This window comes from Anser brachyrhynchus, assembly GCF_964034855.1.
Source record: "Anser brachyrhynchus genome assembly, chromosome: 7".
Lineage (NCBI taxonomy): Eukaryota > Metazoa > Chordata > Aves > Anseriformes > Anatidae > Anser > Anser brachyrhynchus.
In genome coordinates, this window is record NC_137701.1 from 5,414,375 (window position 1) to 5,437,364 (window position 22,990).

The 22,990-nt window shown below is 42.2% G+C and overlaps 1 protein-coding gene across 6 annotated transcripts in view; it reads right to left on the reverse strand.

Annotated features, from left to right (window-relative positions):
- Window positions 1-22,990, reverse strand: part of MFSD6 (major facilitator superfamily domain containing 6) — a 43,653-nt gene that overhangs the window by 2,578 nt on the left and 18,085 nt on the right. The window contains exons 1-6 of one of the 6 annotated variants that reach the window (XM_080598812.1): window positions 22,773-22,920; window positions 14,436-16,034; window positions 9,097-9,194; window positions 4,619-4,780; window positions 3,940-4,038; window positions 1,900-2,180 (exon numbers count right to left, since the gene is read on the reverse strand). In XM_080598812.1, the coding sequence (XP_080454938.1) occupies window positions 1,900-2,180; window positions 3,940-4,038; window positions 4,619-4,780; window positions 9,097-9,194; window positions 14,436-15,982 (2,187 nt within the window). In that variant the 5' untranslated portion in view covers window positions 15,983-16,034; window positions 22,773-22,920. Of the gene's footprint in view, window positions 1-1,899; window positions 2,181-3,939; window positions 4,039-4,618; window positions 4,781-9,096; window positions 9,195-14,435; window positions 16,035-18,246; window positions 18,310-22,543; window positions 22,748-22,772; window positions 22,921-22,990 lie in introns of those variants that run through there. The other 5 variants (XM_080598807.1, XM_080598810.1, XM_080598809.1 and 2 more) reach the window with 5 other exon arrangements.

Here is a 22,990-nt window from a genome sequence, read left to right on the forward strand (position 1 = left end):
CAAGCTCATTACATATGGCTTGCCTAAATAGTTTCTTCCCTCCCCCAGATACTGCTCCGACTTTCTCAATGGCAGAACACCCAGGCTATTCAAACAGGCCTTATGAGGAGCATGAAAGCAAAATTAAACACCAGTTACAATCCCCAGGATCAAAATAACACTGATAAATTTCATATTAGAAGACAAGCTATCTATGAATGTTTGTTTTGCACTGAAGAATAGAGAATATGGCATGTACACCACTTTGCTTGGAGGATTAAAGAGCAGTAACAAAAATTGATCCAAAATCCTACAGAAAGGAGGAATAATTTTTGTCACTAGTCCCATTTTCTGCACACTAACTCTCCTTCCAAGTGATCTATTGAACCAACTTAAGAGATTTGCACAGCCTTTTTCTAGTTTCACTACTTTACTACCACCAGCTTACAATAAGAGATCGTGTGAAAATAACAGCAGCAATATTTTGGGGATGGCTAGTCCATTTGGGGAAGTGAGACAGAGATAACAAGTAGATTTGGGAGACCACGGAAGATGAACAAAATAATACAATAGGTGCATTGAATGTTGGCACAATCAACAAGAACTACTATTGTATCAGCGCAGCATTTTTATAGGATGGAAAGCATAATGAAGAGATCATGTTCTACAGAGCTACCAGTGAGCTCCAAGAGGCACGAAAGCCTGTTTGGCTGCTTCGCAATTCTCTGTGGAGGGGCTGGGTCGTGTCCAGCAGTGTCAGACAAATCCCTTTCAGACACCACACAAGTGCAGAACTTTCCTTTCCTGCAATGCCCATTGCATGTGTTCTCTGCTGCTGCTCTCCTCTGACTTTTGCACTTTTACTTTGTACAAACCAAGACCCCTGAGGACATTTAGCAGTGGGAAACAGCGGCTTGTCTGGACAGATTACTTGGATGTCAGACATTTAGTGATACCTTTGGTGTCACAAACAGAAAAACCCAACTCTCTCCTTGACTTGGGGAAGTTCAAAACACCCTAACCAACCAAACTAAAGCAAACGTGCCTGTAAATGCATTTGCAATAATAAAGACAAGTAAGAAAGGCAGGAGAGAGCTGACCCGGTGAAATTTCTACACGGTCTGCTGAGTCACTGTCCCATCCGAAATTGTCCATTTCTAAAGACAGGAGTTGTGGAAAAAGCATTTCTGTGTTTACTCCTACTGGGTGTGTAAGAGAGAACCTCACCCACTCTTTCCAAAGTGGTAAACGCAGTGGTTTTAAGCTTACCCATGCTGTTCTAAAACGTGCACTGACAATTTTCCTACTTTCCGTAAGCAGCATGCTTCAGCTCCATTCCAGGAGGTACAGCCAAAGCATAAGATCCAAATCCATCCAACCCTTGATGAGACTATTAAAAGGTATTTTGGGGTGAGACTGGATGGAAGGGAAATGGTGTAAAATTGTGGCAGTTGTCTGGAATACCTATTTCCACTACAATGTGGACATATGACAGCATCACCCAAGGAACCAAAACTAAGAAGAAATCATTTTACTCTGTCTTAAGTAGCTCTGCATCTTCATGTTCAATTATCATCTTGTAAATTTTGCCAAACACGCAACCCGCACATTCCAACTGACATGAAAACAAACCCATACTCATGGGAACTCAGGTATATCTGAGCCTGTAGAACAGAGTCTTGCTCCACGTCTCCCTCTCCTCCTATCTTCAGGAAGATGACACATGTAAAAATAGTTATTCCTGCTGCAGTACACAGACAGCAACTCTATTTCATACAGTACTTCAACTATTGTTTCACAACTCCACATTTGCTACAAGCTGACAGAGAATACTTGCCAGGTATGAACACATTTACTCAGCTGTAACAGTTTGCTAGCAACCAACAGTATGTAAGAACTTCCTGTGCATCAGAAGATTACCTGCAAAGGCTGATTCTCAGGTATTGGATGGGTTTTGGAGAGTTTAACCATCTCTTTTATCTGGTAGACAGCATAGGCTAAGGTGACCCAAGGAGAAGAGCTGATGCCCCAGGCAGGCTTGTTCACATCCTCTTGTTCTTCTTGGTGCTTAGTTTTCTTTAGAGGCAGCCTGGGCTCAGTCCGAGGCATGACATCTTCTGATTGCTGTTGTACAAGGTCAATGGTCGCTATGGGAACAGGACTGGAAGGCACTGGGATCCTTTCCGCCAGCATCGTCTTTTCTGAAGTTTAAAACAAAGTCATCACCGGCAAAAGCCAACAAGCTTAAAAAAAGTGAGGCAGGCAATGAACCAAAGTGATTCTTGCTATCTTAACGTGCTTATCACTGCACTGAAAGCAGAACGGAGGCGCAGACTGCCAGGAGCAAGACATGCCACAATCTCGTTAGGGAGACGTGATGTGGATGCTGCCCTTACGAGCAAGGCTGTTCTGCAGCTGCAGTGAGGTGCAAGAGGGGGCTGCATAAGCACGAGGGGCTAAGGAGTATGAAGCAGCCCGTTTGTCCCCTGCCAGCTATCAGAAATATGTATTTTCAATGTTACGTGGACATTTAAAAGATATAAGGTCCCAACAGACCTTTACATCTAAGGTCTTCTGATAACCTGAAAGAATTTTCTCAACTTTCTTAAAATACCACCCATAAAATGTCTATAATGACCCTACACTGTGTGCCTTACAATCCTGAATAGCTAGAGTTTTATATACAAAACGTAATTAAACAGACTGTTAGAAACTGCTGGATATTTTAGTAGCTGCATGTTGTCTATGAGTCTGTAAGTAACACATAGTGTAGAGTTTGAGAAAATATTTTGTCCAAGCATTTTACTGATTAAAAAGATCTTTTTCAAAATTATAATCATATTTTGTTTACAGACTTTTAGATAGTACTCAGTATTTTAAGCTATGGCTGGATGTCCTCTAGTAGAGGAAGAAATGAAGAGGGTAATCCTGCACACACTTAACACGCTTCGCTTTACTCATCCAACTGGTATTGTTGAAAGCAACCTAATTACTGCCATGCTTAAAATTAAGATGCACACTCTCAGGACGGGTAGAGTGCGTATTAAATGAAAACCAAAGACTGAAACAAACTAGGTAGAATAAGGCCACCAAGAACAATCTATTCCTTCGTAGCTTCATGCGTAATTAACCAAAGGTTGATGGGAAACTGAAACAGCGAATGTCCTTCTTTCCACCTTACCATTTTTTTCAATTATCATTTGAACAGAGGTGAAGAAAATTCTAGCAAAATAAATATTTGAACACTTCAGTACAGGCAACTTGATAACTGGTCAAGGACAAGTCATTGACAAGTCACAAGTGACTAAAGAAAGCTGACTTTCATTTCACACTGAAAAGTAATCTTTTGGGTAAAAAGCAGATCAAAAATTCATGACTTCAGAATTCTGCCACTGTTTTACTGTCTTTATAAGAATTACATTTATGCTAAATCCTTAACTTTGCACCAAGTTTTTTGTTTCTCGTTAGCCTTTATATTAATAAAGGCGGTTTGAGTTCTACCTGTGGGTTCTCTGATGCCAGAAGAGAACTGAGGCAGCCCTAAAAGCTTCTGTCCTCTGTCTCTATAATCTCTGGCAGAGGTGACTTGGAATTGTAGCACGAGACTATTCAGTCATCCAGAAGGCAGCCTTAAGGGACTGATGTAAGTGGAATAACTCATTACATCTGTTAAGATTAATCTAAGAGATTCCCAGAACTAAGAGGACATACAGGTAGTAAAACATGTTGTGCTTTCCTCTTATTGATAATTAAGAACTCAGCGCTGCACTCCTTTGCAGAAGCAGCACAACACCTCAATTTTCATCACTGCTCAGGAAAAGATTTCTCATTCAAAAACAAACCGTTCAGTCAAAATCTCAATAAAGGCACCGAACAAAATTAAAGCAGCAGGAAATGACTTCTGGAGATACGTTTTTCTCTAATTTTGTAGTGTCTTTAGTAACATGAATATTTAATTACCTTCTTCTTCATCAGGAACTAGCAGCCACTGGATCAGTGCAAAGAGAAGAAGAATCACTAAACAAGCCATTCCTATTCCTCTGAATGTGGCAGCAGGACCTGGAACGGGATTTTTTTTTCTCAACTGAGAATCTACTTACCTAGTAAAGTAACACAAGATGAGTCAGCATTATACACTCTTAGGGTATCTATTGCCCCATGCAGACTCTTGCCAGCTTGTCATATTACATTTTCTTCCCCCAACAGGCTACATGAAGGACTTGTTATAAACGGTGTAGTTAGGCTTCACTTGTACACTGAGAGGCTGAAAAGCATCAGCCTAGTCTCTCACAAAGCATTCCTTCCTCTAATTTAAGGATCAAGGTGTAGATTTGCTCACACAATACTAAAAGTATCTAGGTATAACAATTTTAATCCATCTGAAACATTGAGAGGACAAAGTTGTAAATCAACCTGGTGTGAATTCAGTGCTGCTCCTGCTTTGTCAGCAGGGTCCTGGGCTGCAGGCCTCCTGAGGTCCCTGCCAGCCTGAACACTTGGCCGACTCAGTGACTTACACCGTGTATTACTCCCTACACCATAACAATACCTTACACATAAATAAGTTTTAAGCTGCTAGGCCAGTAAAACCAGAACTTCAATAACCGAACCAGAATTGCTCGGCGCAGTTTTTGCTTACCGAAATAATTGACCAATACCCCTCCAACCATAGCCCCGCATCCTCTGCCCAGGCCCAGGTGGAGGCCTTGCAGGATTCCCTGGGCCGAGGTCCGCAGCTCTGGGGGCACTGCCGCGCTCAGGTACGAAATACAGGCTGCCCATATGGCCGCATGCGTGACACCTGCAGAGGGAACACGGTGATGAGGACAGGGCCCGCAGCGCGCCCACTGGCTGGAGCGTGCCATAAGGGAGACAAGAAAACCCCATTACCCCCAATGCCCGTGGAGTACAGATCAACCCATGTCCCATGGCCACATTCATCAGACCCAGCTTCCCAATATGGATTTCGGAAGCCTCTTTCTTGCAGATTTGGGGTCATAAACAGTTTTTTCCACCCAAGAACAGCTCAGCAGAGAGAGGAACGATCCTCAGCATGCAGGAGCAGGCTGCAGGTGGAGCCCTCCTCTCTGGGCACCTGCTCGGTGGCTTTCTGGGGAGCGGGGAGGAAGGGACAGGAAAAGGCTGGGCTGAGAAGAAGTTGGAAAAGCAAAACAGCCTTGTAGCTCGTCACACGTTAAGTACGCCTGAACTATTTCGCCACCCTCAGACTGAGTGGGAATATTTATTCTTATTTGAGTGGTACTAAAAATAGTAATCACAGCTTACCAATGCCTAAGCTCTACTGCCTTGTTTAAAAAAAAATAATGTGTTGGCATAACTGATGATTCAGTCAACATGTTTCTGTCCTCTGCACTTGACTTATTTAGGAACATTTGGACACTCAGTAATCCCTTTTGCACTTAGGCTGAAGGCTCTTCAGAGCAGGACAATGCATTAGTTTGTAACATACTCAAAGAATAACTTGGATTTTGCTTGGATGCAAAATGATAAACAGCAGCATCTGAAACTGACATTGTTCAGGTATGTTACATGTCCAGGAGGCTGTACAGTTTAATTCCAAATAGAAACAAACATTTCTCAGTGTTTGGGTTTGTAATAAGTTAACTACTTAGAGCACAAAAAGACCACTTCTATACATCGTGGAGCTGGCTTTGGTAATAGGCACATCATCTTGTTGAAAAATGAAAGGCTTACATTAGGATGAGTGTATTTTATCTTATCATTTACAGCTTAAGGCTTTAAACCTCAGGTTTTCCATGGAAAAAACTCTGAATTTAAAACTCACTGAATATCAACACATTTTTACTTAATGTAAACTCACGTAAGTATTGAAAATAGCAATGAAGAAACGTCCCAATAACAGTGCAAAGCTAATCTAATGTAGCTAATGTGCTTTTGTTTTACAAACAAACATTTTGCAACTCACCTAAAACATGCAGTTTTATCAGCTGCTGAAGAGTCTATCAAGTTTTAAAGCCAGGCAAATCACAAACACATCAGACATTATTTGAACCATGAGACACAATACTGCCGTACTTGTTTGGAAACAAACGGCTGAATGTAGCCAACGTGTTCTTTATGTTTTCACCTCTGCTAGGATATCCAGATAGAACACGGAGCTCCCAGTTCGCCTGAAAATAAATCCACCCCTTCAAACCAGCTCATCTTACTGGCCTCAAAAGGTACAGGCATTTTTTTTTTTGTGCATATTACTAATGTGAGGTTTTTTATGAAAATTATTTATGCATCAGTGGATTTGGAACAGTTTTTACAACAACTTGTGTAAAGTCTGGTCTGGATTACTGTTAATCACAGTTCTTTCAAAAAGGAGCTGTTAACAATAAACGTATTTTGAGATGACTTGCTGAAACGACTAACCACCATTTGGCCATCTGGATTACAGCAACAATAAATGTAACAACCCTATGTTATGCTCAGAATAATGATATTTAGCAATCTTAGTGCTACTTTCCATATGAAACCAGAGCTCAAAATTTTGGGAGCCAAATTTATTTCAAGAGATCTATCCTAATCGTGCAGTTAAGGATCCAACCTCTGCTCTCTAGACATATCTGTGTTGGCTGGAGCATCAGCAGAAGTCAGTTCTCAGAACAGCACTTGCTTTGGAGTTTGTTGGACAACTGCCATGTGAAAATAGCTAATTTTCAGCTTATTCATGTAGTTTTGTACATTAGAAAATTCCTGTTATGCAGCTTGGTTAGCTACGCATAGCTGTCACCAGAGAATTTGAACCACTGCTTCGGAACAATGTGAATAATAATTCGCAGCTAACTAGTACATTAAAACTTAAACTGTTAATTGCAAAATTAATGAGATTGCTTGCAAATTCAGCCTGACAGATGACCTGTATATGCAGTAAGTATTTACCTGCCAGAATGCCTTAAAAATTACCAGTTAAAGATTCAGCCTAAGCCTGTATCTACATACACTGCATGTGCAAATAAATCCTACAGATCTGAAATCGTGAATTAAGAAGTGAGCTTTTATCTCCTCACTTACTCCTCTGAGAGTACAGGACACCTCAGAAGCCCTCACCACCCCGTTACACTGACAGTAACCAAAACGTTGCATAGCTCCTACTGCGATCAATAGATGCAGTCTACAGAGTCGTCTTCCAGCAATCTCTCCATGCCCTTCAGCACAGCACATGGGGATAATTCTCCTTGTATTTCAGAAGCATATTAAGAAGAAAAATAAATTCTTTACAAGAGTCAGCTGTAACTGCCGTTGACCTTAAAGGCCCTTCAGCTGACAGCACTGGAGTTTACACAGACTCTGACAGCTTCCTGGAAGCAGAGCTGTGCTTGATTACAACTAGGGCTTCACACGGGATTTAAAAGACTTATCAGCTTGATGCAGTTACGTGGCCCACGTGGTGCCCACCTGCTCTGTACAATGTAATTTTTTCTTGTTTCCAAAGACTTCTAGCCCTTACATAACAAAAAGCAGCTACCACTCTTACCTCCCTCTGTCAGCAAACTCCCATAATGAAAATAAGAGCTCCCACCTCACCAAACTTCATTAAGGTGCCACTTCTTACCCCTCCTGACACATTCCATGGATGCGTAGGAAGCAAAGAAGAGTCTCAAGACATAGGTTTTAGTAATTACTGAAGAAGAAATAATGAATTGGGAACAGAGCAAAAGCAGTAAGAGCGGGGAGGGGAAGAGAATAATAATGGGTGGGGAAAAAAAAGCCAATGGTACTTTAAAAAGATTAATTTGTTCTACAATTGACCAAGACTGAATGAGATTACTGGAAGGCAACAGATGTAGTCGTGTAGTGGCAGTAATTAGGTACACACACAGTGCCTACAGACTTCATGGACACCAACACCACGTTTAGTTTTGTTGTTTTTGTGTCTGTGCGCTATTTTTAACTTTCTCATTTTCTGGCTCTAAGTAGCTGCAAAACTCATTTTTTTCCAAAAAGCAAGATTAACCCAAGCGTACATAATTCAACAGCGGCTAGAGATTCTTTGTCACATTACCACATTTTAACACTTGGTATAAAAGGTGATGTATCAATTCAGTACTTGTGATTTGGAGGATTTTTGTATGAAAATCCAGAAGCTCACTTTTATGGCAGATTAATACAATAAATTGTTTTTGTTGGCAGGCAGGGAAGGAGTCAGGACACAAACATTTATTTCTGTGTATATGCAGGGATCTACACAGTGTTCACCAACGGCACTTTCATGGTTAAGTTATTTTTAAAGTCAGGGAAAACATTCTCTGCATTTAAATTAGCTATTCTCTTGCAAGCCTGCAAACCCAAATAATTCAGTATTCTTCAGATACTGAAGGAACAAGAAGTAAAATAGTTTACATTCTTCCTGGTTTTGAGCAGTGACACCCATCACAAAGGCAGGAAAAAAATGCAAGTTAGAGCAATTTATACATTAATATTGCAATGAAGGTCTTACAAACTTCTTTGACAACGTGACTTGGGAAACAGGGCTCAACTTACTTTTCAAAGACCAGACCTCTGTGGTTCTAATTAAGTTAGTTAAAAGGCAATTATCTTAAAGAAGTTCCATTAACACTGACAAAGCTACTGAAATAAATTCCTCTCCAGCCATTAAAAAAAAGAAAATTCAATAGTCTAAGGCATTGATCAAATGATACCCTGAAAAACAAGTGCACAATATTTTACCAGAGACAGAATGACCCAGACTACATTCTTTTTCTTTTTCATTTTTTTTCCACGGCATCCTTTCAAGTATGGTGACCTTTTGCATGTAATGAAGTTCATATTTATCCACCAAACAGGATCTGTGGTAGGTGTGTACCCAGCTCACGCTCTGTCTCTTTGTTTAGCTAAAGGGTGTGTTGCCTCACACAGTTCTGCTTGAATCAACAGCAAACTGTGCACAAATGCAAACCCACCCTTTTGACGTCAAATATTTTCCAAGATAAACAGTAAAGTTTTATAAACTTGGGTCTTCTGGGATATTTGTAGTCAAAAGAAAAAGGAAAGGAAATACCAGATTTTTACTTAATCACAGTTCAGCTGAAAACAAAGTAATATAAGCACATGATCTTATACTGGAAAGCCATTAATGCACTGTCTTACCTTGAAGTACTTCCATTGGGAGGACGGTCCAGGCGTTTTCCAGATATGAGATGTAAATGTAGCGAGCTGTATTGCAGGCAAGACCAATATACAGCACTCTAGAAGAATTAAGGAAAAAGGAAGTCATAATAGTTTGCACTTGCCTTTTTTTGTATGTTACGACACACCTTACTGCTTCAGAAATCAATTACACGTGTACATAGTTTGCTTGTCCGAAGCATTTGCTCAACAGAAAATACCTCCTTTGAGTCTACACCTGAACACAAACGCCCCTCTTGCCCACTCCAAACACATTCAGAGGAAGGCTAAAGTTAAGACTCTCTTCAAAATCCTAGCGGAAAAAAAAAATCAAAAGGGTCAGCAGAGATGCAGAGCTTTTAATCAACTTTGGTAGCTTCAAGCCATACTCTGCACAGAACTGTATTCCACAGAGCATTTCTAAGCACATTCAATATCCCTTCCAAACAATCTTCTTTTCTAATCATTCAGAGATTATTCCGTTTTAATAGTAAACCTGGTGCAGGTTTGGATTAGAGGAATTAATTTCACCCCAATTAATCTAAGTTTATAGTCCCAGTATCTTCAAACTGCTCAGAACTACTCTAAAAACACATCCCACAGAAGCAATATGGTTTGTAACAACATGCCTCAGGATAAAACTTAACCATCCTGTTGAAAAGCAGCAGATGCTGCATCTCAGAATGAGGGAAAAAAGCTCTTATTACAGCTTTTAAACAATGAAGCACAGAGACTATTTTTCACAGCGGATTTCCCATTGCACGTTTAACCCGATGACTTTTAATTTCCAGTTTTCAGATTTAGCTTTGTTTACCTTCAGGTTGGATATTCATCCAGCTATCTTTCTCTCACTTTGAGAGGGATTTTAGGAATGACTGACTTAATTCGAAACATGATTTAGCTTGAGAAAAGATGCTGTTGCAACCTTTAAAGGTTCTTCAGTAGTAAGGATTACTTAATCCCTAAACATGCTTCTTGGTTGACTCCTGGTTTGGCACGAGTGATTTAAATGCAACTGGTAATTAATGTGCAAGCACTGATACTGAGAAAGAACGTGTTACTCTTTGTGCTGATCTTTGGTTAGCTATTCCACAAAAGCACAGCAAGGTTTAATTCACTGGTACATAGCCACTGACAAATCTGGAGTGAGATGCAATCATAGAACTGCAGCATCTTGTCAACATTTGAGATCTCTAAATATATATGTTGACAGCTAAAATACCCATACCGTAATTTTCAGCATGTCAGCGATATCAAAAAAGATTAAAAATTATAAAGGCAGGCCTTTCGCAACAATATGGATTTACAGACAACAATACAGATTACTTTCAGTAAGCTGGGTGAGTTTGCAGGGTTTTTTTCCCCCCCAAAAAATTACTCAAACTCGTCTGCGCACCATGCACCACAAGTTTCACCTCTCCCTTTAACTTAATAACATCTGTGCCAAACAAATAACTTGGTGTCTTTTACAGCCACAGCTTAATGTAATTCTGAGGTATAATCACACCTGTGAACTGTGATAGGACACACACTACAGAAGGTAAGCAAACCGAAGAGGTTTGTGGGCTCCTACGTCACTAGGTAAGACCCAGGGTATCGCAGACTCTTGGGGACATGAAGGAACCATCCACCTCACGTACCTGTACTTCCCTATCAGCACCGCAGATGCCCCCAGCCCTTTGTTTAGGGCTGTTTCCCCTCAGTTTAATTTCAATTTTGTCTATCAACAACTCTGCCCGTCCAGCAAGAGCTTCTTTCCTGTCTCAGCCATCCCCTGTGATGACCAGGCCGCAGGTGTGAGGAAGCCGCCGGCACCATGCTGGCACCATCGCCACCAGCACGCTCAGCTACCTGCCTTCCTCCACAGAGTTACACCCGAACCCTGACTTAATAAGGGCAATTTAGTTAGCTTCTGCCTTTTAGTTTATTAGAATATGGATGGGGTTTTAGGTAAATTACAGTTACTTGTGTGAAGATTTCTGTCATTATGCTTTGGGAAGGGCACGTCACATCAGAACTTTTGTGTATTTACAGAATCGTTTCAAAAATTGTTTGCAATAACCACTTAGGCTTTTTATGAGACCTAAATGGATAATGTAAACAGACGGTTCTTACGAAACCTATTTGCAGTATCCACAGAGACACCGTATTCAATTTACAGGTTAAACACTTAAAGCACTGGATCTATATTTATGTCAAGACTAAGCTGTTTACAGCCACGACTACCAGGCTCTGCTTCCCATCAAGACTCGCACGCTGGAATTATGGTCAGACAAACACACTCAAGCTTAACCTTGAGTAGGATGTTACTTTCAGAGATTAACATCCTCTTCCTAAACTCAGTGGCAGCTTGGAGTGCTTCTACACAGGGTGTCACTCAGCAATGGTGCCTGAATATCTGACAGGCAGTTCTGTATGCTTTTCCATCGTAACACCCTCTCAAAGAATTGTGGCTTTCACACAGCTGCTGATGACATTTCTTATAACTTTTTAGTTTACATCTAAATGAAAATCTCCTCTCTCGTTCTCAGAAGGTGGCTAGAGGCAAAACAAAAGCCCCCTAGCACTCCCCTCCCAGACCCACAGGACAACACAGCCCTCCAGCCAAACTGCTTGCTGTCATTGCTCCGGGCTCCTCCAGTCACCTGCCTACATGCACCATCAGAAACACCAGCAGCACGTGTCACATATTCCTGCGATACGCACAGGAAAGCTAGCAAAGACAGAAATAAAGCATTATAATCAGCACACATTCACATGGTCACGCTTAGAACAGCTGGACAAGGATTTTGGTATTAGTTCAAGCAGCCTGTGAACACAGAACAGGTTTCAAGATGTGGGGAGGAGCTTATGTGCTAAGGCATACAGGGGTTGAAACTGAAAGCTTTGTAAAACTAGAAAATGAAAACCGAGCTCATATGTGACATGAGTGTAAAGTCCATTTTCTTGTAGTTCGACAAAGGACAACCGACAGTATTTTTTCCCGCTGCTGTGAAAGTGCGAAGCAACTCTGCTACTCATACCTGTCTTCAAAGAATTAGGACAGGAATAATATTGTTCAAGGAAATACTGCAGGAAGTTTGCCTACAGCCAGCAGTCTAACCACCCAAGAGAAAGAGTGCATATGTATCCACGTATTTTTTTAATTTACTGACATAAGTCAATGGGAGGTGAGACAACCTTATCAGTGAAGTCATCTCACCAAAAAGAGAAGTCAAGCCACCTCCCCTATAACCAAAATACCCTGAAATAATTCACAGCTAGCTGTGGATTAAGCGTGACTTTATCTTTCTTATCTCAGACAAGAACTTACACCTGAATTCCCACGAATGGCTAACTCTTTGTATGCCAAAATGCTAAACAAGGAATTTTGTGCTGTGAGAGGTGGCAACAGGGAGGCAGAAAAAACATATCCCAAGAGCTTCTGGCTAAGATAGTTCCAAGAAGGGTATCTAGTTAGAGGATATTTTTCTTATTAATGGGAGAAAGAATACCTGCACTATAAGGCAACAGACATATACAGAACTATCAAAAGATCATGAATTACAAACTCCTATCAACACCTTCTTATATATAAATATATATATATATATATATATAAAAGCTTTATATAGTGAGGTTCAAAAATACAAGGAGAACTTAGGAGTTAGAAGGAGAACTTGAGACTTCTCAAACTGCGATGACTAAATATGAGTAAGCGTTAGATAACATTAAAATATGAGTAATCTGCACTTCCCAGGTGTAGTTACAAGGAATGTTGTTCCATTGCAAACACAAACTAGTATTTTAACAACTTACCAGTCTTGGTTTGATAGGCTTACCAGTGCAAAAGAAAAGAGAGTTAATCCTGTACATCATCATTCTTTTTTACAGGCTAATGTCTCTGTTATCCCCCCCATACCTTTTATGCCATCTTATTCACAAGCCTATCATTCTTTTGGGTTTTCTTCTTTCTCTAGTTGAAGTCTAAGCCTGAATTTTGCCCTATAACAATATAAATGGAAAGAGCATACCCAAGCTATCTTTAGCTATCAAGATTGTAATCTGTTCTCACCACTCCTCCATCATCATATCCTTCCTCCAGTCTTTGCATGCAAAGTGTCACATTTTCCTCAAACTAATTGTTAAATTCAGACATTAAATGACTGACTCAAAGTAAAGAGAGACTCCTCAGTTTAAAGGAAGGAAAAAGAAATCTCTTACGTAAACTCTCAAATTACTGTGCTAAGTATCTCAAACATTTTTAGTAGAAGTCAAATGAATCAAAAAAAAATCATCCCAGTAAGAGCAAAACAAAAAACCAAACAGCAAAAACACAGAACAGAATGCACAAAAACAGCACAATTAGACAGCTTATTAAAAGACATCTTGATGACTATGTGACTATAAATGGGCCTTTTGGAAAAGACATACCACTGAGAGCTCTGTGCTTACTTGCACTGAGTAGCTGAGTAAATACAAAACAAAACAAAAACCACCACCACCAAAAACATTACAACTTCATTAGCTGAGATCCACCCCTACCTTTCTTCCCTAATCTTTATTTTAAAGACTGAAGGAACTTATAACATGCAGAAATTAAGTTATTTTTCAATTTAGAGGAAAACAACATTCACAAATATGCTGGAAGTAATCATTTTCACTTAAACAAGGCAAAAAGCATGTGAGAAGCTCTAATTTCAGTAGCTAACACACAGTTGCAACTACAGGAAGAGAGCAAGGAACTGAACTTGTAAGCAACACTACCAAGCTGCAACCTCATTCTGCCAACACCCCGAGCCTGATGATGGGGGCATGTGCACAGGAGGTGCTCACCTCGCTGCTTCATCTCAGCCCTCTTCCCTCTCAGCATGCAAGTGACACCCTTGCAGGCTACTGTGGAGGCAAAGACTGCCCTGCAAGGAGAAGTGGGCTAAGCAAGAGGTTTCCAGAATGCTGCTACTCACAGGAAAAAAAAAAAAGTAAAATTAATGGAAATTGTATTTCAAAACAGACGATCTTTGAGTAGGAGGCGATTTGTCAAGATCTCTAACAGAGCTCTGAATCGCTGAACTAGGATGTCTTCTGGAAATGTCTGCAAAGGGTTATGGTGCCACGCATAACGTGTGTACTAACTGAAATGCTAACGAAACATTGCAGAACATCTTCAGCTCTTAAAATAATAATAAAAAACTCCATTAGGCACCTTCATAGCTGAGCAGGACTTGGAACTTCAAAATAAAAGATTTCACTCAAATTTCACTTCGTATCACAAGGCCAGGCCCATAATTCAATATTTTTTTTTTTTGGTAGCTCTTTAATGAGTGCTAAGATCTCCTTACCTGATATGACCAACCAATTCTATCAGCTTGTGGCTGAAGAAGTAGGCAGTCAGCTCAGACACATGACTGAGCACAGAGCAAACTCCAAAGAGAGTGGTGGTGCCATTCAGGTCTTCCAAGTGCCAGTAGAGGAAGGTGAACACAAAGCCATATCCAAAGCCCATGAACCATGCCACAAAGAGCACTGAGCCATACTGGATACTACAAAGCAGTTTTATGAGGTCCCAAAAACTGAACGACTGCGACTGGCTCATACTGGTTGTAGGAGTGTTGTCGGAGGATTCATTGGAGGCGTTCCTGTCCACCTGTGATATTTCCACCTCCTTCCTCTTGTTTTCATCTTGCTTGAAGTGCGTATAATGAAATCGAAATTGGGTGGCCACAATTAACGCCATTGTCATCAGAACACCAAAAACGATGAAAACTATCCTGTAGTTCTTGTATTCAGGAGCTTTACATCCTTGACCTTCAATGACCACTTCCGTATGGGTATAGTCGATGCCGATTCCCACGGAGAGCATGGCCAGCCCCCAGCCCAGAGACCCCCACATACGCTGCAGTCCGTACCGGTCCCTGTGCTTGCCGAGGTATTGCAGAGTTACAGTGTCCACAATTGTAACAGAGGAAGCACTGAAAAATTCTCCTATTATGACAACCAGCAGAATGAGTAGGAAGATGGCTTCTACTTCTTGTTGATCATAAACGAGCACGGCTTGGTCAGAAGGCATCGGCTTTGCAGTGATGGCAGCTGGGGTGGTACTTGGAGTCATGTTCCCTGGTGAGACTGGACTAGCAGTGGTGTTTTTCAAAATAGGATGAGTACTGTTTTCCAAGGCAAACTCCATGTCATTGCTCTGTGTAGGTAACAGGAATGTTATTTCAGAAGTAGCAGTCCCTGTCGCTCCCAGAGTGACGGGACTGGAAGTCAGCAGGTCTCTCTTCCCACGAACTTTGGGGGATGCAGTACTCATGGTCGTTAGCAGAGATGACATTGAGGCGTTTTGCGAAATGGTTGTTAAAAGGCTGCTTGCATTGGTGGGATGTGCTGGGGGAAGGCCCTTTGGTACACATCTTAAGGTGGCTGGTCTAACAAATCCAATCCCCAGGTTAAATAAAACCCAGCATAAAAGCGAGAAGAGAAGGACGATCTTCCCTTTCTTGAAGCGATCTGCTACCACTCCCCAGAAGGGAGCACTGCAAAACTCAATAAAGTACCTGATGCCCACCAGAAGTCCACTCTGACTGGGTGACATACCCAGCTGCTTGTAATACACAGGCAGCAAGGGGTAGAGAGAGCCATATGCAGAATAGAAGAAAAAATAAAAGACCTTCGAGATCAGAAGATCATTGTTTATTTTGACGCAGTGCTTTTCTAACCAGTCCAGCTCTTCGTCTGGGACAGTGGTCGTCTCTGTCGAAGGGGATTCATTCTGGGGCTGCAAGTCTTGATCCTTGGAAATGCCGTTGAAAGGATCAGCAAGCACATACTTTCTTTTCTGTTCTTCTTCATCGTCGGTTAAAATGGCAACCTTATCATCAGCTGCCATGGCTTACCACAAGCATCCAATATCTGGTGCGCTCTCAGGAACTAGGGCTACCCTGCGAACAAATAAAACATCACATGGTTAAGGTACCACACAGGAACAGGTCTGCTATGCTAGTCATCAAGGACAAACAGAGCTTCTTTTCTATAAGTGGTATTCTTAAGCAACAGATGCAGTTGTTGCCACAGCAGTAATTTGTGGGAGGCTCAAGTTTTCAGGCTGAATGGGAAGTGAGGTGGGAATTAGGATGGTGAGAATTAATCCTAATACAAGGTTAAGATAAGGGACCCTCAAAATTTGGATAACAACCTTAAAGGCATCAAAGACCTGGGGCGAAGAAACACAGGGACAGAAACTAAGCACAGACCCTACAATGACTGGTTCAAATAAAACTCTGAAATTGAAGCAAGGTCAACTGGAGCATAAATTGTACTGCAGCCGACTACGTTTATCCTTCGCAGAAGAAAAAAATAAATTGCAGAGCTGACAAGCAACACTTAAAAATAAACTCACCACTACTTAAACACTGGTTGAACAGAATAGTTTTCACATTTAAAAACAACAGGCCACTCTAATAAGCTGGGTTAGCTAACGGAAGCTTTCCTCTTAAGGAATAAAACAAAGTTATGCCAACAGACTACCTCTCAAAATCACTGTATTAGGCAACTACTATTGCTGTAAAGTTAACCTAGGAAGATTAGCTCATATGCGTTATGAAATGTTGAACATTTAATATATTTTGGTTTTGTCCTCCCTTTTCTGTTTTGGTTCAGTGTTCATATACAGATTTTTTTCAAGGACCAGTATGTGAAAATAGCCTTTTATTCACCTGAAACTTCTCTGGGAGTGCTGAAGTTTAGATAGGGAATATATTTCTCATGGAATCTGAAATATTTTTTGCGACTCTGCATTTTGTTTCCACTAGAAGAGCTCCAATGAAACTGCAGCCTTTGAGAACTCTACTGAAAGCACAGTATCATCTACTGAAAATCAGTCATTCACTGATATATCCAGCTTCTTTAATTATTTAATGATAGCTCAGAGTGTACTTAAATACCGACAACATATTTGCAAATCGATGCAAGGCTAGTAGCAGAAGAGAGATTTAAACATTCATAGGTATATTAAATGAATTGATTTGTGCTGATCCAAGGTACACATAACAGGTGACGGAATAAGCCATGGATAGTTGTAAAAGCAACAGCCCATTAAAATAATCTAAACCTTAGTTCAGCGTTACACAGCTCTAAAAATACCACCATTAAGACCCCAAACTCTCCTGAGGTTTCTGTTTTTCGCTTTTAAATGACATTTCTATGGGATACTACCTACAAGGATCTCTGGTTTTACTTAGGCTGGCAAGGTTGCATAAAAAACTTGGAGCTGTGACCATTCATGTATTCAAGGTCAGAAGTTAATCAAAACAATGCCAGCACATACACAGACTGCTTTTTTTCTTCCAGTTGCTCTGAAAAGACTTCAGAGACAATTGGATTAAAAAAACAAAATATTTCAAGTGTCAAAAGATTGGATAAAGTCTTAATTAAGTTGTTTGAACAGTCAAATGTGAAAATGCATTTTCTTGCTCTTACCTGCTACCATCAAAAGCCACCAAAAGCCAGCAGCTATTTCGTTAGTTCCTGTAATTCTCAGTGCAGCCAGCCACTTCCACCTGACAGTTGGAAGGACTGCGGGCTTTCTGCTCATATGCTTGCTCAATTTTGGCTTCAATATCCACAAAACAAGTCCTTCTAAGGAATAAATTAGATCTGTCATCATCCACACTTATTTTCTGTAAGTCTTGCCTTGCTTGGACAACCAAGACTCCGGAAGAGGTGCAGATCAAGGGGATGAAGCAGAGGATCGGGTGCTGTTCCTATGTCCTGACAAAACCAGCACACTCTCACCTGCTTACAAGAACTTGCTTACTAGCCGTACCAGACCTTTACAGCATTTAATTCTGCACAATAAATTTCCTCACCCCCACGACACAACAAGACCAAACTCACATTTTAACCACTCGGATATCAAGACAGCTCTTTGCAAGCACGCATTGCAATTATCCTAATCTAAACACAACAGCCATACTCCGTATCCTAACGAACGAGCTCAGAACCATCTGATTTCATACAAATTATAGCAGAAACTTTTAAAGCAATTTGTATTTCATCTGTTTTTAATTCAGCTTCCCTTCTGTGTTGGAATGGGACATCAGTTTTTGAAGTTGCATGAATAGTAGCTGTATTAAAAATGGTGCCACTGCTCACCTTGTGTCCCCTTCTTCCCCTCCCTGGGACTTCCATTTGCCACAGCACCAGTCTTCTTCTAACCTGTCATGAGCAAGGATTAATCCAACACTTCTAGTACTCTGACTACAACATCTTGAGTAAGAATGCTAGGAAAAGTATATTTCATAATAATTTCAGTAAATATTTTCCCACCCTGAGAGTGTTTCATTGAATATTATTAATAACACAGAATATACTCTTCAGAAATATAACAGCACCAAGACTGGTAGGAGCCATATGGCATTCTTTAATGTTTTGATCACTAGTTTGTTTGGAAGACAGTTTTTTGAAAGTGATTTTATTTAGCGATTTTTTAAATACTAAAAATAAGCAACTGGAGATGAGAAAGCCAACAAAGTGGTATTGTCACTGAAAATCTACAGAAAACTTATTAATCTATGTGGCGTTCCTTCTCCTGACCAAAAAAAAAAAACCACAAAAAACAAGCCAGTCAGGGACTGAATGAGCAGCAAAATCAACCAGATGGCAAAACAATGTACTTTTAAGTAGGAATAGACAAATAACTACCAGCTATTTTAACCAGCCTTCAAATACTGCATCTTCTCTTTGCAAAACCCTTTTCTGATCCACGAGACAGTAGGAGGACAGAAGACAGCGCTACCAGCAAGTTTAAAACAACAGAGAGCAGGAGCGAGGAAGACGGGCTGGGAAGATAAACAGAATGATTTAGGCAGGAACATAAACTTTAACTCGTTCAAGGCGCGATGGAGCATGGAGCTCGGGCCCAGGCGTGCTGAACGCCACTGGGCCAGCCAGGCCGACTGCATGTGCACCCAGCAAAGACTCTGGAAAACTGGGAGAATGGTTTTGAAACCTTCTTCCCTAAACTCAGGCAAGCGGTGTGAACACCCAGTAGAGCTGTAGGAGGCAAGTGGGGTGAAACATCCGCCAGAACCTGAGAAAGTGCCACCGATGGGAAGGGATGAGGTCTAGCAGCTTCCACCTGATGGAGGCACAAGCTGTTGTCTTCCCACAGGTTTGTGTTCCCAGACCACCATGTGGAGTAGTGCACAGAGCCTTTGCATTTTCATCATCCCATCCCCCCCTGATGTTACAACAACTGCAAAAAAGACTTCAAAACACGAACAAGAGAACCGCCCCATGTTGTAGCCCCATTTGAAGCCACGCAGGAAGCTTGCGGCCGGCCCGGCTGCCTCAGACCTTGGGTTTCCCTGCGAGATCACGCGCGCTCTGAGCCCGCTCTTGTACAAGTGTGTGTGTTTCTTTTCAGATAAAGGATGTACATGTTAACCACAAGACTATTCTTCCTTCAAGCTCTGCACAAATAGGATTGTTTAGGTGAGTACTTGGGTCTCTTTCTCCTGACACAGGAAGGTGCCCTCCTGGTTTGCATCTACCTCTCCACCAAGTCTAAATCCTATTTCAACCCCCAAAACATGTGAGGCGTCTTTCATCCAGTCACCTGCTAACACATGCTACGGCAACTTGTCTGCAGACCTCCGAGCAACTGACTACCTGAGGAACAGAGACAAAAAGCATTTGTCCCGACGAACTCAGTGCTGATGATGCGATGGTCATTTTAACGATTGCAAGGAGCCTCTTTGGCAGGTAAGCAGAAGACGACAAAATACTCTCTGCGTTTAGTTAAGTATCTTCTTGGCTTTCTTACCATTTTTGTTTCTTGAATTGATCATGTTTGCATTGGCTCTCCCAATTAACAGGATTTCAAGACGAGGAAGGATAAAAAGTGAATCTATTCAAGACAACCTGACATTACAAGTGGAGCCAATCTTCCCAAAAACTTGAGGGGAAAAAAAAGAAAAGAAAAAGAAAACAACTTTATACTGAGCCAAACAGTGCTAACCAACAGGTATCTGACTGGGGTACCAACTCCCTAAACCTCTCAGGGAAAATCCCATGGCACTTAGAGCTTTATAAGATTAAAAACAAGGCATTAAAACTTCACTTGCAGGCCAACAGAAAGTTAGATTTGGGGTGGAAGAGTACAGCTCTTTTTAAATATTTACTTCAGCATAAATATCCCATTTGTTAGGCTTTGAGAATTAAAGCATAGTTAAGACTCACATAGCAAAATATCTAACAACATCAAACTTGGGGTTTGGATGCATATTGAATTAAAAAAAAAAAAAGGCAAAAAGACCACCCCACAGTTCATCAGAACATAATCCAACTGATCAAGAGTAGCTTTAATCCGTTAAGCACCTGGAAAGATGACTGTGTAGATTTACGTTTACATAGTCTCTGGAAACATACTCCAAGAGCAGAATTCCAAAAGAGGAATCATTAATTAATCTCTCAAGCAACACATAGCTGTGATGGAGCAGACTGGATCACTGATGCACTGTGGGGATAAAGCAGCGCCAGAAAACAAGGGATCACGTCTTACTTCACTTTCAGACTTTCCCTGACTAGAAAGCTGAGTTTGTAGTAAACTTGTGAAATTCCACATCAAGTTTTCATATGAACATTTTTAAACAAATCTGATAAAAAGATTACATGTTTCTTATTTTAAACAAACGCTGAAGGTTTACTCAGGTTACCAATTACTGTTTGATTTACAACAGGGCTGTGCTAGAAGTCAACTTAAAAGCTACCTGTTTTCCAAAGCAGGCTCACCTCTCCGTGCCCAGGCTGGAGGGGCTGCCACAGTGTGTGCACCCATCCATCACACTGCATCTCCTCCTCAGCCCCGCACCCCTCGCTGGTCCCAACTACAACAATTTAGGATTGGAGCAGTATCTGTGCAGCATCTTACAGCGCTAAGCCCTGCATCCAGCAGGCCTACAAGGCCTGTCTGTAAGGAGCATGCATAATAGGCTGTGTTTTCCATTTCCAAGCAAGTTTTACCCCGGAGGAGTAGCCTGGTGCTGTCGCCTGTGCCCTTGCCAAGAAGAAGCACAAAGCACGCTGTTTGCATAAGCGCGCACGGCTTTTCTCTCACGTCCTTCATCTCCTCGTACATCGCGCCCCAAAGCTCCCCAGGGCACACCAGCCTCTGGGGAGCCCTTGGAGGCGCTGTCCCCAGCCCAGCCTGGCCACCTTGCTCTCAGTCATAAAGCCAGGAATAAGTCTCATTGAGTGAATTAACTCGGTGCTGGAAAACATATTTGTTGCATGTCTGAAGCAAGACATCAGTATTTTAACGTTAACCACCACAATTAGTGTTTCTAAGAATTGAAACCACCTTGTTCTGTAACACTTAATTCTTTAAATTGCTTTATTTTGCTTTGTTTAGCACACACATACTTCAAATTTTGGTCTAAGTAAGTTTTTCTTCTTTACTGAATATGCGCGTAAAACCCCACATTCTTTGACACGTTTAGTCAATTAGATTGAGACTAAAGTATGTCTGAAGTATGCCAAAATGGGGTTTTTAATAGGTTTAATGCACTTGATAATAGGTCTGAAGTTGCTAAGTTGCTACAACAATGCTAGTGGTAACATTAGGGAAGATAAGAACGCTATCAGATCCTCATCTGCTGCAGGAAAACCATTAAACTCGCATCTTGGGACTCCTACCTTCCTAGTCGTGTTTTCCATTTAATATGTGCAGATTAAGACATATAGAGCAGAAGATACTCCATGCCATATTAAAGGGTAATAAAAGAGCAACAACAGTGGCTACCCATATTATCAATAGCGGTAACTAGAGTAACACCAGTAACTAACTGGAGCATACTACTTTTTAAGCAGTTCCTTTTGTAGCGAGTACCAGGCCCTGATGTTTTAGCCTGCAGCGACGAGTTCTGCACCTCGCCAATGACAGTAAGCACCGAGCACACCTCCGATGGCCTAGGCGGGCGCCCAGAGCCCGTCCCGAGGTGCTCCCAGAGCACCAGCCCCAGGGAGGACAACACTCGCTGCCCCGCAGGCCAGGCCTGCGGTGCTGTAGGCAAAGGGTAAGGAAGATGAAATTTAGGTTGCCCTGGCACCAGCTACATCAGTGACCAGCCGCAGCTTCCTCACGTGAGCTCCTCGCGTCATCGCCTCTGGCTCCCGGTCTCACTCCACCTGCTTGAATTTTTTTTCCCCCTGAAACCTGCTCCAGACCTTGACTGTGTTCATGCCTGCCATCACAAACACCATCCTTAAGAAGAGGATCGTTTTCTCTTAAGCCCCTGTGGGTCATCCGAGAACACACACAGTAAAATAAAAGTTCCTTTGTCCACTATTTATTTACATCCAGAGCGACAAACCCCAAGCCAGAAAACTCGCGCTTTACAACCATTTTCCCCGGGTAGCACCAAGCACAGTCGGGCTAGACCCTGCATACCTCACTAAGGTTATATTTCGCGTGAGCTTTTACCCCAATACTCCAGCATTACGCTCTTGTCCGCCCGGCTCCGAGTTCAGGGCTCCTCGACCCGGCGTTTTCCACGACCGGCGCCCCCTCCCCTGCCACCCCCCGGGGACAGCAGCCAGCCGCGGGGCCGGGGCACCGGGACACGGCACCGGGCCTCGGCCCGGCACCCCCGCGGCGGCGGGGCCCGGCGCTGACTCACCTCGCCCGGCGGCGGCGGCTGCGGGGGGGCGCGGGGCCGGCACCATCGCTGCCCCTCCTGCTGCCGCTGCTGCTGCTGCTGCCGCTGCTGCGGGCGGCGGCTCCGCGCACCCTGGCCCGCCCCCCCCGGCCGGGCCCCGCCGAGCCCAGGCCGCCGCCGCCGCGCAGGGGCGCTGCGGGAGGGAGGAGCCGGGCCCCGCCGCACGGCTCCGGCTCCGC